General features: G+C 53.8%; 1 protein-coding gene across 1 annotated transcript in view; it reads left to right on the top strand.

Moving 5' to 3' along the window:
- EYA2 (EYA transcriptional coactivator and phosphatase 2) overlaps positions 1-15058 on the top strand; it is a 208769-nt gene extending 193711 nt beyond the window's left edge. Inside the window, exons 12-16 of the mRNA XM_054573645.1 lie at positions 4383-4543; positions 6788-6902; positions 7892-8013; positions 10793-10893; positions 14312-15058. Of these exons, the coding sequence (XP_054429620.1) occupies positions 4383-4543; positions 6788-6902; positions 7892-8013; positions 10793-10893; positions 14312-14392 (580 nt within the window). The 3' untranslated portion in view covers positions 14393-15058. The remainder of the gene's footprint in view (positions 1-4382; positions 4544-6787; positions 6903-7891; positions 8014-10792; positions 10894-14311) is intronic.
- Positions 15059-16032: the final 974 nt, after the last annotated feature.

Raw genomic sequence — 16032 nt, 5'->3', positions numbered from 1 at the left:
TGAGACAGCTTTCAGAAGAATGTAGCTAGAATGTTCCAAACATGCCCCTGGGGAAACTTTATAAAAACTGAACATAGTTAATTTGTCCTTATCCCAAATTATCAATTCCATGCCCCTAGGCCCATCAATAATGTTATTAAACCAAACAGTGTTTTGCCTCTGAGGCCAGTCATAACTTCCCTTAGTGTTTGCTTCCTGAGTTTGTGTCTTCCAGCCACTCCAGGGAAAGAAATCAAAGTTTCTGTTCCTGAGCCCCGCACGTCTTTGCAAAGCCCAGCACAGTTAGCAGTGATAGGTGGGAAGACGGCTGCTTTATTCCAACTAGCCCTTCAGAAAACCCCTCGGCCACCAAGACTGGCAGGGAGCAAGGCTCTGGTGCCAGCTGGCACATCTCAATTTATAGAGCAAATAAACCCTAGGTCAAGGTTAACTGTGTCCTTTCCAAGACGTAATCTCTGGGAACCCCTCTCCCTTTCAAGGCAATGAGGAGCCACGGTTCCAGGGTGTTTTCTTTCTTTTCTTTTTCCTACTCATGCATCAGTGATCTTGGTGGTTAGAGACATCATTTTTTTCAAGTCTCCCCTGCAGCTGGCTGGCTTGGAATAGATGGCAATGTCCCTCTGAACCCTGTCTCATGCTGAGCTGTTTGGCTCCTCTCTTCAAGAATTCACAATCCAAGGGCGTTTTCCCCTAGAAACCAAATTCCCCACTTGTTCATTCAAGAAGTATTTATTGAGTGCCTACTATGTGCTAGGCACCGAGCATCCAATGCCCCTTGTTTTTTCCCTTCAGTTCACTATAAAAACCAACCTTGGTAACGCCCTTCCTTTGCACCGCGCCTTGTTCCAAGTGCTTTATGTGGATTAACTCACTGCATCTTCACAGTAGCCCTGAGAGGGAGATGCTCCTGTCACCCGCCCCATTTTGCAGTTGCGGGGCGGGCAGCACAGAGAGATTAGGTAACGTGCCCATCCTCACACAGTGGGTAAGGAGGGGCGGCAGGATTCGCTGACGCCCTCCTCTGCCCTCCACCTCTTGGCAATGCATCCGGGCAGCTCCCCAGGGTATCCTCTGAGTTCACAGTGTTCCTTTTCACGAGTAAATTATCCAGCCTTTCCACATCACTCGGAGAGGACCACACAGCTGCGTGCTTGGTCCCCGCTGGAAACCTCCACAATGTCCGGAGCCTTTGATGTGCTGCACAAGAAAGAGGAGGTCCTCAAATTCCTTGTACCAGGAACCCAGTTGAGTGGCACCAACCTTGACTTCCAAATGGAGCAGCTCGTCTACCAAAGGAAGATGGACGGTGTCCTTGTTATAAATCTGAAGGGAACCTGGGAGAAGCTGCTGCGGGCTGCTTGCACCCCGGCTGCCCCAGAAGACCCTGGTCCATGTCATGGCCTCCAGGGATACCGGGCGGCGGGCAGTGCTAAAGTTTACTGCTGCCACCAGAGCCACTTCCATTGCTGGCAGCGGCTGGCGGCTTCACTCCCGCAACCTCCGCTAACCAGACTCAGACAGCCTTCCAGGAGCCGAGACGTCCTCTGGGCACCAATCCCAGGGCCTGCCTGCAGTCGCTGCGTGGAGCATCTCCCCTCTGCGTCGTGCAGACATCGCCATCCCTGCGCAGCAACAAGGGAGCCCACATGGTGGGTCAGATGTGCTGGATGCTGACCCAAGAGGCTCTGCGCATGCGCGGCGCCGTCTCTGACCACCCGTAGGAGGGCCTTCCTGATCTCGACTCTGCAGAGATGCTGAAGAGGCTGAAAAGGAGAAGGCCGCTGTGACCAAGGAGGGATCTCAGGGTGGACGGACTGCTCCGGCTCCCGAGTGCACTGCTGCTCAAGGTGGCAGACCAGTGTGCAGGCGCGGGTCCCCTCTGGGCCTACCCGGCAGCTTCCCACTGATGCTGGCTTGCAGCCCTCTCTGCCCAGGCCACTGAGTGGGTGGGAACAACCAGTGGTCTTTTAAATGTTTATGTTATGATTTTAGAGCGAGGAAAAAAGAAAAAGACATCGATGCGTTGTTCCACTGACTTAACGCATTCATTGGTTGCTGCTTTTATGTGCCCTGACCGGGGATTGAACCCACAACAGTGATGAATCAGAACAGTGCTCTAACCCGCCTGGCCAGGGCTATCACTGAGCTGTTCTTCCACAGCTCTTACACAGAAAATGGAAATAAGGTTGATGGAAAATAAAAAAGAAATAGTCTAAAAAAATGGGATCCTTTACACTAGAGAAGGAAGGATCGCATGGTGATTAAAAGCTTGGGTCCTGGAACCAAGGGGCTGTGATGGGACAGTCATAGAGCCCCATCCTCCTGGAGGTGACAAGCACAGAGAGTCCTTGGTAAATGGCTTTCTGCCCCTTTGAGTAGGTGGTGCCTGCTCCCTTTTACTAGCTGGGTTTGTTTCATTGGCTTTTAGCCCCTGGTCACCACCACCCAAGGTGGGAGCTGACAAGGACTTAGAAGCAACATGTCTTGTGTAACATCTTTCATGGGAAAGAGGAATTTTTTATGCAGACGATTAGTTAGAAAAGTCATGTATTCTCCACCGGTCTTTCTAAATTTGAGTCATTCGGTACAGAGCAGAGAAGAAACTAAAATCACCTATGTCCCCGCCATCTCAGACTCACCTCTTTCTGACATTGTGACTTCCCTGCTTCTGATTTTACACACACTCACACAGATGCCTGTGGAAAACAACACAGGTGCTGTGTGTGTTAGGGAACAGCTGTATACACATGCATGTGGACATATACATGAGTATTCTTGTCTGTTCATGGGCAAGAATTTAAAGACAATGAAAGAATAACTTCCACCAAAGCCAATTGGTGTCTGCTCTGGAGGGCACTCCAGAGTCTACGTTCGAGGCCTTTGGGATTACATCCCCGGGGCCAGTGTCCTGGCCTGGCTGTCCGAGGGAGCCCCCAAGGTGAAATTTGCTGTTGAGCTTGAGACCTTGCCCAAGACCTTCTGTGCATCCTGCAGGGTTTCTGTTGGCACCACGGCAGCCCCCCCCATGCCCCCCCCGCCCCGCAGGAAAAGCCTTCCATCCAGGCACAGGGGCCTGGCCTTTGCCTGGAGTGAGGCTGAGCCACAGGCTTGGTGGGTGACGGCAGCACGTCACATCACGCTGTGTCCTGGCACCCACTTCACACTTCTCAAATTCCTTTTTATCTCTGCCGTCACAGTTAACCGGGAGGTACTTAAGATACAATTTCCAAGTGTTGTTTCATTTATATTGCACTGCATGTTCTTTTTTAAAAAAAATAAAATGCCTTTCTTTTCTTTACTCTTAAACCCAAAAAATCCAGAAAGAGCAAAATAGTGCAAAGAGAAAAAAAATCACCCAAACCCACACCCAGAGATGCTTTCGGTACCATTTTGACATGTCTCCTTCCAGGCTTTTTCTCTCTGAAGAGATTTTCATGTTTATCTTAGAAGCGTCTGGTCATACTGTACATACAGCCCTTGTTACCCTCTGGGGTTTCTCGTGATGTTAAAGCGTAAGCAATACTCGCGTGATTTTGCAAACCTACCAAGGCTTCTGGTATGGGGAGAGAAAGTGGTGTTCTCTGCAGAGCTGGGGCTTCGTGTGCACCCTCGGCTGTTGTAGGTGGGGACCCGCCCCCATGTCCCCTATGATTCCCAGCAGCTACTTGGCTTGTTCATCCTGTGCGACGCCTTTGACATGGTGTGCACCTCCCCACACCCCGCCTGTCTCTGCACATGTAGAACTTCTCAACCCAGTGAGCCGCACTGGGGCCAAGGGTGTTATACCTGCAAAGCATGAGCAATCAGCTTTGCCTAATGGAACAAATAAAAAATTAAAATGGAGTTTCTGTAGCAAGATATGGAGGTGCTCACAGAACGGGAAGAAAGGGTCAGCAGGCAGGCCTCAAGAGGGACGTGAGGTGGGGCAGGTTTGGGGATCAGAGTAGTGGCGACTGGGGTTTCCTTCTGGACTGCAAAGGACCAAATCCAACTTTTTTTTTTTCTTGGAATTCTATTCCATCCATAAATTCTAAAGGAAAAGAGAAAGGCTTTCCCTTGTGTGGCCAGAGCATACAGTGGATAGGGATAGTCCCCCCTAGAAAAGAAAACAGGCGCGCTATTTCACACCAAAATTAAGGGGAAATGGGTGCTGGCTAGACAAGGGCCAAAGACACGGCCATGTTTGGGAAGCTAACAAAGGCCGTGGTCCCGCCCCTCCCAGAACACACATGCACGTAGCAGTCTTGCACGTTCAGGGGGTTGGTGGACACCCTGCGCCCCACCCACAGTCCCATGGGGCCCCTGGTCTCCCGGCGAAGAGCCCGCCACCTCCCACATTAACACTGCCTCTTCTCCCCCCCCCCGCCCCCGCCCCTCCCCAGCACGTACAACTTCTCCACCGATGGCTTCCACAGTTCGGCCCCAGGAGCCAACCTGTGCCTGGGCTCCGGCGTCCACGGCGGCGTGGACTGGATGAGGAAGCTGGCCTTCCGCTATCGGCGGGTCAAGGAGATGTACAACACCTACAAGAACAACGTTGGCGGTGAGTGGGCTGGGGAGAGGCCGGCCTCCCCGGTCGAGGGCCTGCCAGTGCAGCCCGGGCCGCACCCTGGGCCAAGGGCAGTTCATCAAGGAGGCCGCCGTCACGCAAGTCGCACCTGCTCTGCGCCAGGCACGGTTCTGAGAGGGTCGCAGATATCGGCCCACTCAGACTGACCCTCATGATGTCCCCTGGAAGGGGGCACGAGTGTCTCATCCCGTCACTTTGAGGGGGAGAAAGCTGAGGAATAAGAGGCTTCTCGCCCAAGATGACGCCCCCTTCCCCGCCATGTCTTAATCACGCTCCGCGGCCCCTCGCGCCCAAGCCTGCTGACTACAGGAGGGGAGCGGAGGGCCTCAGGTCAGCCCGCCTGCCCCCCTCCCCGCGCCCTGCACGGAGAACCGGGGAGCAGGTGTGCTGGGGTGGGCGGGACGGGGCTGGACTCGGCCAGCCAGGCCATCTGCTCCCCCTCCAGGTTAAGCCCCGGGAAATACCCAGGGCTTCAGTCAAGCCGCGTTGTTTTCCCATAAACTGAGGGGAAATTACCCGATGCGTCAACAGGCCGGGAGCTCAGGGCTGGCAGGAGGCCAGCGGGCAGCCCCCCCCTGCAGTCTCTGCTGCCTCCCCCCAAACCCGCCCCGCCCCCGCCGCCCCCAGCTGCCTCTGCATCCCAGAACTAGCCTGGCGAGGGCCAAGGTGGAAACTGAGGAACATAGCCCTTTAGCCTGGGGGCCATGGACTTAGCTAAAAACCATGGTTCTAATTACTAATGAGATTTTTCATAGTTTTATTGTATTAATTCTTAAAGAGAAAAATGGGCAGTGGAGGCAACTAGCAGTGTCGACCACACACGGCACATGAAAAGCCCTGAGAACAGAGGAGCTCGAGGCTTTTCGGAAAGATAAAGGGCAGTGTGGCTGGAGCGAGGGCCTGCTGGACGGGCCGGGCCGAGAGAGGGGGCAGTGTCAGGCGACGCAGGGCCTGCGGGCCACGGGGAGGCGTGTGGACAGCTGGAGCCTTCTGTGCGGAGACCGTGACATCTGAATGGCACAGGCACAAGGCAGCACTTTGTCCTAGTGCATCCGTTCCTCCTGCAACACTGATGCATCACCAGCTGCACGCCAGCCCCTGCTATAGGGGCTGCCACGACAGCAGCGAGCAAGACCGACGTGGTCCGTGCCCACATAGAGCCACCAGTCTAATGGCCGAGGCAGACACCGAACACAGAGTCACACAGATAGCACTACAAATGAGAGTTGCGAGACGTGCTGTGAAGAAGGGGTACAGTGTGTCAGAAGACTAAAACAGAAGGAACTGGCCAGGGCAGGCCTTCCAGAAAAAATGGCCGTTACGATGAGCTTGAAGGCCTTAGCAGGGCAAGAAGGGGGAGGCAGGATCCAAAGAGTGGCTAGGGAATGAGGTGTGCAAAGGTCCTGCAGCAGGGACGTATTTGGTGTTGCAGGGAGCAAAGAGGAGGCCGCTGGGGCTGGAATGGACACCAGGGCAGTGCCAAGAGATGAGAGTGGCAGTGAGCAGGGGCAGGGACGTCGAGTCTGAACTTTATCTTAAGGGCACTGATGGCTGAGGGGCGACAGTCAGGTTTAGACCTGAAGTGGGCTCGAGGCCAGCAGCCTGGGTGCCAGATCTGTCTCCACTACTTCCTCCCTGTCGTGAGCAAGTCACAAAGCCTCAGGTTCTTTGCCTGACTGACTGATGTGTGTCATTTATATCTCACCGTTAAAAAGAGAAATCAAAAGAGCGCCCACCTCTACGGTGCCTGTGAGAACAAAAGGAAATGTCATGTGAAAAGCACAGGGTCCTGCACACAGTGAGCACTCAATAAATGAGTCATTATGATATTTTATTTTATTAGTTTTTGTCTCCATGGTAACAGCGTAAGCTCTGTAATGGGGATGTTTTGTTTATCTCTGTGTGTTCAGTGCCTGTCGCAATACGGACCGTGCAGAAGGCACTTCTGAATTTTTTGTTGGATGGATGGATGAATGGGGGCTGGACGGTGGATGGATAGAGCGATGATGGGTGGATGGATAGATCAATCAATGGATGGCTTGACTGATTGATCAATCAATCAATCCCAAAATAAGATTAAGATTACTTGATAAAAGTTGACCTTGGTGTCATCTAATTTGTAACCTCCAGGTAACAAGACTCCCCTTCCCTAATCCTCACCCCTCCCAGACCTTTCTAAAATGACAGCTGCTGCATCTTGATTTCCTTTGTCTGTAGGCTTGATAGGAGCTCCCAAAAGAGAGACCTGGCTGCAGCTCAGAGCTGAACTGGAAGCCCTGACCGACCTCTGGCTGACCCACTCCCTGAAGGCACTAAACCTCATCAACTCCCGGTACGTGGGAGCCCTCGTTGCCTCTGTGCCAGCGAACTTTCTCCCATTTGAGGGTGCTGGCTCCTCCATGTCCACCTCGGGTGGGCTAGGACCCTCCACGTTCTCACTTGGCACACTTCCAGACATTTGATAAAGCTCAGGCTGTGCAAGGCACCCCGGATACCTTGTGTCGCAGCTGAGCCAATACTGCGGTGACTTATCAGGGCCCCGCAGAGCTAAAGACCTTGACACATCAGTCCATCTCATCCCGTCCGCCCACCAGTCACATCACTGTCCGAGTCTGTTTTACAGGACATCACGGACCATCTAGTGGGCCCTCTGAGGTGAGGCAAGGAGGGTCCAGTTTCATTCTAGGCCTCGCAGCAGACCGCCTCTTGCTCCTAAGAAAGATTATCTGGGCCAGGTAACAGATTACCCCCCTGCACCAGCATCGGAAATGTGGTGACCCAACCACACAAGTAGTCACCGAATGGCAGCCTGTGAGCTGCCTTCTGATCCTGATGAGTTTGGTGGGATATGCACCTTGTCCCAAAGACTAGTGAGGAGGGGCTGGGGGCTGGGGGCCAGGTGGGCACCAAAGGCTGGGAAAGTTAATCCACCGTTGCAGCTCTCAGGGTTCTCGCAGAACTGGCCTGTGCCCTCCAGCTCTCCCCAGGCTCCCGCCTCCCGCTGTCCTACGCTTGGTCCATGCCACTCGTTTACATTGCCGATAGGCCCCGGCAGCCATTTCAGTGTGTGGCCCTTACAATAAAGATTTGCTTTTTAAGTAAGAAAGTATTACGCCCACCTTACGTTTCAACGTGTCAGGCAGCTTTCAGGCTTAAAAGAATAGCAGAGAACCCTCAGCCCCATCCTTCCCTGAAGACGCCTTAGCCGGAGCCCCCACAGCCCACCAGGGTACTCACCAAACCCAGACTCACGCTGCAGGGCGAGGAGGCCTTGCCTTGGGGTCCCGCAGAGTCCTGCTCTATAGTCTCCTTTGTCCTCAGGCCCAACTGTGTCAACGTGCTGGTCACCACCACTCAGCTAATCCCTGCGCTGGCCAAAGTGCTGCTGTATGGGCTGGGCTCCGTGTTTCCCATCGAGAACATCTACAGTGCGACCAAGACAGGTAAGGGGGACCCAGAGCTCGGGCGATGCAGGCAGGAGGGTGGGTGGAGCGTTCCATCCCGGGCACAGAAAGTCGAAGGAAGACGGCACTAGGGATGTTCAAGAGCATGTCCATGGCCATGACTCTGATACCAAAACATCCCTGACATCCAGAGACTTCAAGCTGTGCTTCTCGGGAAATTGGCCAGGAGCACAGGCTTTCAGTAGTTAGGGTCGCTGCAAAGCTGCTCTAACAAACACCCCAAACACAAGGGCTGACAAAGCTTATTTCTCTCCCCCACGTCAACAGACCAGAGGTGAGTGATCCAGGCTGCTGGGGGGACCCTCTCCTATAGTTTATCCTCATGTGGGTGGTCAAATCAGGGTCCTGCCACGTCGGCATTCCAGCTTGCGGAAAGGTGGAAAAGAGGAAGGTGTAATGCCCATCCGATATTTTAAAGCCAAGACTCAGAAGGGGTGAGAGTTACCTCTGCTCACCTTAGTCCTATGTCCACAACTAGTTGCAAGGGAGGCTGGGAAATGTAGTCCATAGCTAAGTGACCATGAGCACAGATAAAACTTAGGGAATTCTGTTACTAAGGAAGAGGGAAACAGTTTCCACCACAGCATGGTACCTAAGGGGGTTTTAATTTAGGTGGTACAACCATCAAATAACCTTGACTTTAATCTTGAACCACATAGAGAGAAAAGTGTTTTTTAAATTTTCTTTTGAGGACAGAGTTTCCATTTAGTGCTAGCCTGCTTTAATGCCTCTCTAAGGCTTGTAATCTTCCTTATTAACAAAGAGATCAAGCGTTAGGCTCAGAGCTTTTATGAGATAAGAGAATTTAGTAACTAAAGATTAATAACGTCAAGGTAATAGTGATTTGTTTGAGTTTTTTGGTGTGTGAGAGAACCGGGTTTTTTAACTCTTATATCACCAAAAAATAAATACAATATAAACAATACAAAAATCTGGCTAAGATGTTTTTAATGAGAAATTTTTACCCTTGTTTTCTTCTGGAGCAAAAAAACAATTTAGAGTAGTTTAGAAGCATTTTTTTCTTAGAGCAATTTTTGCCTTTCCTAAAAGTCTAGGCCTGAACATTACATAAAAGTGCTTTTTGATTTTGCAATCATAGACAGTCAGGCCCCAGATGCCATTAGAGATTCTGCAGCAGGACCCCTGTGTCACAGGAACCAAATGCCATCAGGGAAGTGGTGAGGTGACTCTTCTTTCCCACTAGGGGAGCCTGAAGATTGAAAAGCTAGAAGCAGTCAAAGTTGAGAAAGGACAGGAATTTGGTCACCAGCTCCCGGTTTTAGCTGAAAAATAATAATTTTTCTCAAGCCAGGATCTGCTCTGATAACGCTGCATAACAAACATCCCAACGGTTTTTATTTCTCACTCCGGGGTTAATGAGCCAGCGGTGGCTCTGCTGGGCCTGACACCAGGTCCCTGCCTGCTCCACTTACCTCCTCACTCTGGGACCAGCCGCCATCCAGGGCCATATTTTTCTCGTGCCAGAAGGTGGCCAAGCCGAACCACCTATACCCATTTCGCTTGGCAGATCCTTACCATGCCTTTGGTCAACGCAAGTCACATGGCCAACCCGGCGCCAGGGGGTGAGAAACAAGCTCCACCCACCTCCTCTAGCGGGACGCACTGCAGAGTGGTTTGGCAAAGGACAGGATGCGTGTGTTGTTTTGCTGCCTGAAAAGACAGTTGTGATCCCCGGCCTTGGCCCAGCCTCTGCGCCCGCAGAGAAGGGAAGCGGCGCAGAGGGAGGAGTGGCCCGCCCCAGAGCTGATGCCCGCGGAAGCAGTTAACAGAGGAGTTTAGAGCTCCAGCGCCTGAGACCGGTAGCATGGGTTCGAATCCTGACCCTGCGCCTGGCCTAAGGCAACCGACTTCACCTCTCTCTGCCTTGGCTTCCCGGTCCGTAAAATGGAAGCATAGACGCTAAACAGCACATATAAAACACTGAGCAGTTCCCAGCAGAGCACAAGCCCCAACAACGGGAGCTGTGCTATAATTATTATCATTCTTCCTCCTCCTACTCTGCTCATCTTCAAGGCAACTCGCCAGCCCTGAGTCTCAGTTCATCTCTAAAATGGAGATCGCGTTGATTCCAATGTGATTAGGATTGCTGTTAGTTCAATGAATTCACGTCAGGCAGTGGCTCCCAACGTGGGGGGACGGCGGCGGGGGTGGGGGGGGACAGGGGGCAGTTTGCCTTTCAGAGGACACCTGGAGACATTTTTCATTTTCACAACTGGAAGAGTTGCTACTGGCGTCCTTTGGGGACAGGCCAGGCGTGCCGCTAAGCCTGCAGGACACAGGTCAGGCCCGCAGCAAAGAGGTGTCCAGCCCCAGCGGCCATAGCGCCCAGGCTGCGAAACCCTGCCGTAGGTGAGCCGCTGAGCAGAGAGCCTGGGATGTAGTGAAATCAGAGAGTGGCCGCGGTTGTTGTTACTATTAGGGTTGTTGTTATGGTTACCAAACTTGCTGACCCGAGCGGGCAGCGGCCCAGACTCCGGGGCCGCTCCAGACCCCTGCGCGGCCTCTTCTGCTGTGACCCCTAGGCAGGCCCCTTCACCGCCCTGTGCCTCTGCGCTGTCGCCCGTCACGTGGGGATGACAGCAGTACACGCCTCCAAAGTGTGCTGGAGGGTGAAGTGCTTAATGCCCAGCCCTTGGGAGGACGGCGGCTCCCACAGCAAACGCTCAGCGAGGGTCTCATTTGCCACCCTGGTCCTCACCGAGCCTCTTTCCTTCCTCTCCTTCCTCCGGGCGTGCAGGGAAGGAGAGCTGCTTCGAGAGGATAATGCAGAGGTTCGGCCGGAAGGCCGTCTACATCGTCATTGGCGACGGGGTCGAAGAGGAGCAGGGAGCGAAAAAGGTACTTCTCCCCTCTCCCGGCGGCCCTTCTCCTCTCCGGAGCCGTCTTGGGGGTTAGAGGGCCCTGCGCGCAGATTCCTCCGCCTCCGGTGCCGGCTGCGTCTCCGCTTCCCCAGGCTCTTTGCCGGCAGGTCCATTCCCATTTGCACATCGCAGAAGCATCCCGAGTAATTTCCTTCTGCAAATCCCGCTCCGTGCCTTTGGCCGCCGCCCCTGGTAGCCCTGGATTGTTTCTGGGACAGCTGCTCAGGAGCCCCGAGACCCCGTCAGGGCAGCCTGCTGGGGGGCTGGGTGCACGTGTGTGCGTTTCAGTTAATACCTACCGATCATATGTTCCAGGAACCCTTCCCAGTTAATCAAGACAGCATTAAGCTAATGAGAAAGAAAGCCCCGCGTTTGTGATCTCAGGCCCATGAGGAGAGGGACGGGGGTTCTGGTAGCCGCAGCGCTGCTCTTGGAAAAGAAACAGCTGCCAAGATCCCGGGTCTGGGCCTGTCAGCAGCATCCCAGGGAGCCTGCCACCCCCCACCCAGAGGCCCGGGAAGTGGATTGTTAATGTCACAGAGCTTCACTGGGGGGACCTGATTACCCCCTTCCCTCCCTGACAAGAAATTCCAAGGAAATGCAGACATTTTTAGGGTCTCAGAGGATGAAACCTGTAAGAGGGAAAGTCCCTAGGGTGCCGAGAGAGGGGCTCAGGAGAAGGGAGTTGAGAAGGCTTTGCACATGCTGTTCCATCCACCTGGAAGGCTGCCCCGCCCCCCGCGCCGCCCCGCCCTTCCACACCGACTTCTCAGCCTCAGCAGCACCTCCCTGGGGCAGTTCCCGGACTGGCTCCCAGCTCTGCTCTGCCCTTCCAGCCTTGTCAGGCCTGCCTGTGACTCCCTCCCCCAGCTGTCCTCATCCTTTCTTCGGGACATTGTCCCCTCTCATCATGAAAGGGGTACCTGTGTAATTGGTGGCTTAATCACAAACCCTCCAGCTAGGGTGCAGGCTCCACTAGCTGAGCACCTACTGTGTGCCAGCAGACAGGGCTCTCACCCCTCACTCAGCTCACAGGCTGGGACAGGCAATAAACACCTAAGTGTAACGTGGGTCAGGTGGCTGGGGGGGGGGGAGTAAAGCAGAGAATGGGAACAGAGGGGACTCGGGGGCGGGGGAGGGCAGGTTGTAAGAGCAGCTAGTGCTCAAGACAGGCCTCCCTGGCGGGTGCCGTCTGAGTAAGATGGAGGAGGGGTGAGCCAAGTGGATATCAGAGCGAGGGCATTCCAAGGAAGCAACCGAGGAGTGCAAAGGTCCGAAGGCTGGAGCTTCCTGCAGGGGCCCAGCCTGGCCAGCGGGCAGTGGCGGGAGGCGAGGTCAGGCAGGCAGCTGGGGCCCTTGGGAGGACCTCAGCTTTTGCTCTGCGCACTTCCTCTTAAAGCAGATTGCGTTCACTTTTAAAAATGAATGGGTTTAGAGGGGAAAGTAGTAAATAAATACGCAAGATATGGCCGAAATACTGGCATGAATCACGTGAATCATCCCATGAATTGCCGGAGCTCCAGGAGCACCACGGCGGGTTGGCGCACAGCCCCATGCGGCAGCCTGCCCGCAGCCCACTTCCAGGGCCCAGGGCGCCGCTGGAGCCCTCCCCCTCCCCCAAGTTCGGGTACAGAAGAAAGCCCTGCCCTAAACAGGTGACAGCGACTAAACTGAGCTTTGCTTCGACCAAAGCTGGATTGGACAACAGCTCAGGCCTGTGGCCCCGAGCAGCCCATGCCCGCCTCCGGTCACCCAGACGGGCAGGGACACCCACGGGGCTGTCACAGCCTGTGCCCCCCTTCTCCCCGGTTGGAAAGGGAGCAAATGCTTTAAAATGACCCCGTTATTGTCCTGGAATGAAATACTAAGGGACAGTATAACATGTAACTGTCCAGAAGATCAGTATCTAATGATTCTATTAGAGAAAATAAAGGGAAAACCATTTATACTCATGCCCTTAACCTCTACTCTTTATTACTGCCATTGTCATTTTATTCAGTCCTCTAAACCCGCCTGCAAAGTGAGCATCATTCCACGTCATTTTGTAGAAGACAGATTTGAGACTCAGAGAGGTTAAGTAAGTTACTTAAGGTCACACAGCTGGTACATGCGAACCGATTGTTTTATTCCAGACACCTGGCATGAAGGAGCCAGACTGAGGAGTTTCAAACACTGTCAGTCTGCACCCCTGAGCTTGTCAGGTGACAGCGGAGTCCACCGAAGAAGGCTAGGGCACACACCCCATACACTGCCCCCTCTGAAGTCCTCTCCAGCGTCTGAGGCAGCAGCCCAGCCTGTTAGGGAGACGTGCTGTGCGCCGGCGGCCCTCCCGGCCTGATGGATGGGAGTCATTAGCCCAGGCCGCCAGACACCTGAGCAGCGTGAAATATGGCGGCAGGACAAGGGGTTTTGCCTGCTTCGGCTGACAGTGTTGTTAATATCTCCATTTTAGCGCGCCATTTGTCTCCACCTCTCCACACGTGATAAATCCACCTGCACCCTGGAGCCCCCAGGCCTGGGGTGGGGGCAGCTGAGGCCCTCCCTTCCTCCTTTGCTCATTTCCTCCAGGAAAAATAAATTACGCTCTTTAAAGGGGCGCAGGATTGGCCAGGCGGCAACCAGAATCCACCCTTGCAGAGAAAGGAAGGCTTGGCCGGGGTGAGGAGAGGGTGGGGGCAGCTGGGACCTCTGGAAGCCATTAAAGAGATGGCATGTGTTGCCCATGATGGATAGTCATCTGCTCTCCTTGAGCAAAGGGAATATTCTAAATGTCAAGGGCTGGTTCTGGCAGAAGTTGGCTGTCCACAATCTGTAAAAAAAAAAAATAGAGAGGGGAAGGTATGTTTGTTGAGGACTTCGCTCGACAAACACCTTCCCTCTCATCCGCCCTCCTTCCATGACTATTTCCTGAGCACCTATTATGTGCCAGGAGTCATGCGACACAGCAGAGGACACGCCAGTCCAAGTTCAAATCCTCCTCAGGGCTTTGCACTTGCGATCTTCTGCCTCGACCGCCCCCATTCCTGTTTGTGCAGTTCTTCCTCCTCCTCATCCTCTGCGGCCTGCTTCAAAGTCCCCCCCCACCCCCACCCCTGCATCCCCCACCCCGCAGAGAGGCCTTCCCTGACCCAGCCGGCATGGACAGATACCCTCCTGCCAGCACCTCTCTACCCCCTTCTACTTGCTTCATAGCATGAGGTGGAATTATCGCGTTTATTTCTTGTCTATGGATTGATTTCGGTGACTCCAATGACGTGCCTCCCAGTTTGGAAAATGCCCGCACGCTCTGCTGGCTCGAGCGGACGTCTCCTGCGGCTCTAACCATGGGCGCGGCACCCACGCGGCTGCAGGGGCGCGGAGGAGGGTAACCGAGTGCCTGGTGTTCTGTGTTCCAGCACAACATGCCCTTCTGGCGGATATCCTGCCATGCCGACCTGGAGGCGCTGAGGCACGCCCTGGAGCTGGAGTATTTATAGCAGAGCCCGCGGAGTCTCCACCTGCCCCCCACGGTGTGTCCCCCACCCAGGCCCCTCGCCTTCCCGCTGGACACTGGGCAGGGTCCGTGAAGCCAGAGGACGAGTCCGGTGACCATCTCAGTAGATGTCCTTTCAGTCCAAACGCGGGTCTTGGGAAGCAGAGTACCCAACCGTGGCTTCGGAATATTTAACTTTGGGGAAAAGGGCTGATGCGGAGTCCAGACTTTTCCACAGTCTCACGGAACAAAAGCAAGGAATTGCTGGTTGGGGGGGGGAGGGCTGGTGATGAGGAGGGGACAGGCTCAGTTTTTTTCTCTTCTTAATTTATGGACTAATCTCATTACTCCGGTATTATGCTCTCACACCTGTGTTGTTGGTGTTCCTAGTCGTTGGTCTGGTTTTGGTTTTCACTTGGCGTGTGGGGAGGTGCACAGTTCGGACTGAAGCCGTCTGCTCCAGTCGTGCTTTGGGGGGACAAACATCTTTGAACAACGGGCGAGGGAGGCGATTCGGGGCTGTGGGAAGACTATTGCTTATTTTTGTGTTTAAGGACTTAACCTGACGTCATGTGGACAGTGCACGTGCCTTATGCTGCCATCTTGTTTTCTAGGACGAGGGGACCCTGGGGAGGAGGCGGTACTTTGTGACGGAGAAAAGGCATTAAATAAAACCACGTTTACATTTTGAAGCGGGTCAGGTGTCGCTACTTCATTACCACTCTCAAGGCTTCTGAATCTGCTGGTCTTTCCAGAACCTTTTCAGTTGCAAAGGAATAAAATACAACTCACCCTTGCTTAAGCCCAAAAAATAAAATAGTCTTCAGGCATAGCTGGATCCAGGTGACCAAACGATTTTCTCCTGTGTGGTCTTACTTCTCCGGCAGGTTCTTCCCTGTGTGGCAAAGGTGGCTCTGAGAATCTTTTAGCAAATCCACACTAATGGAAAGAGAGCGCTTCCTGCCCAGGGGATCCGACACAACCCCCAGGATCGTGTCTCACTGGCCACACCTGAGTCACGGGCTCCATGGAGCTGGATTTGGGGTTTGATCCCTCATGAACATAAAGCTGGGGAGAGCTGGTCCCCCAAAGGAATAAACAGCGGGCTATTACTTAAAGAACTGGGGAAAATGAGGGTTGGGCTGAAAAATACAAACAACTTCCATTCCAATGATAAGACTTTATTTTCCAGTGGGGGGGCCAAGGACCCAATGGATGAGGCCGAGGTAGGGGGAACATTTGGGGAAGTTCCAAGAACACCTTGAGTACTTTTGCTGCTCATAGACTTCCAAGCAGAGTCTGGATCCATCTGATTAGAAGCTAAATAAGTAAAGGCTCCTCCCTCGCCGCGTCGGTGAAATCCAGGGTTACCAGTTGGCTGGTGTAGCCACATCAGTGGAGGTGGGGGATGAGTCTGTAATTGCAGCCTCAGAGCTGGAATCTCTGATGGTGGGGGAACCACCGCCAAGGGCGAGAGAGACATCTGCCCGGACTCTGAGCGCCCCCGCGGCAGGTTCTCTTGGTTTCATCTCTGTATCCCCAGAACCAAGCACAGAGTGACGGGTTTGGAGTCAATTCACAGAGTGGATGCCGATGCACATTGGAATCCCATTATAGAGGAGATGGGAGGAAAGGAAGACGTAT

The sequence above is a fragment of the Pteronotus mesoamericanus genome, unplaced genomic scaffold (genome assembly GCF_021234165.1).
Source record: "Pteronotus mesoamericanus isolate MK-2021 breed Mesoamerican mustached bat unplaced genomic scaffold, CSHL_Meso_final contig_25, whole genome shotgun sequence".
NCBI classification, from domain to species: domain Eukaryota; kingdom Metazoa; phylum Chordata; class Mammalia; order Chiroptera; family Mormoopidae; genus Pteronotus; species Pteronotus mesoamericanus.
This window is presented reverse-complemented; position numbering and strand designations above follow the sequence as displayed.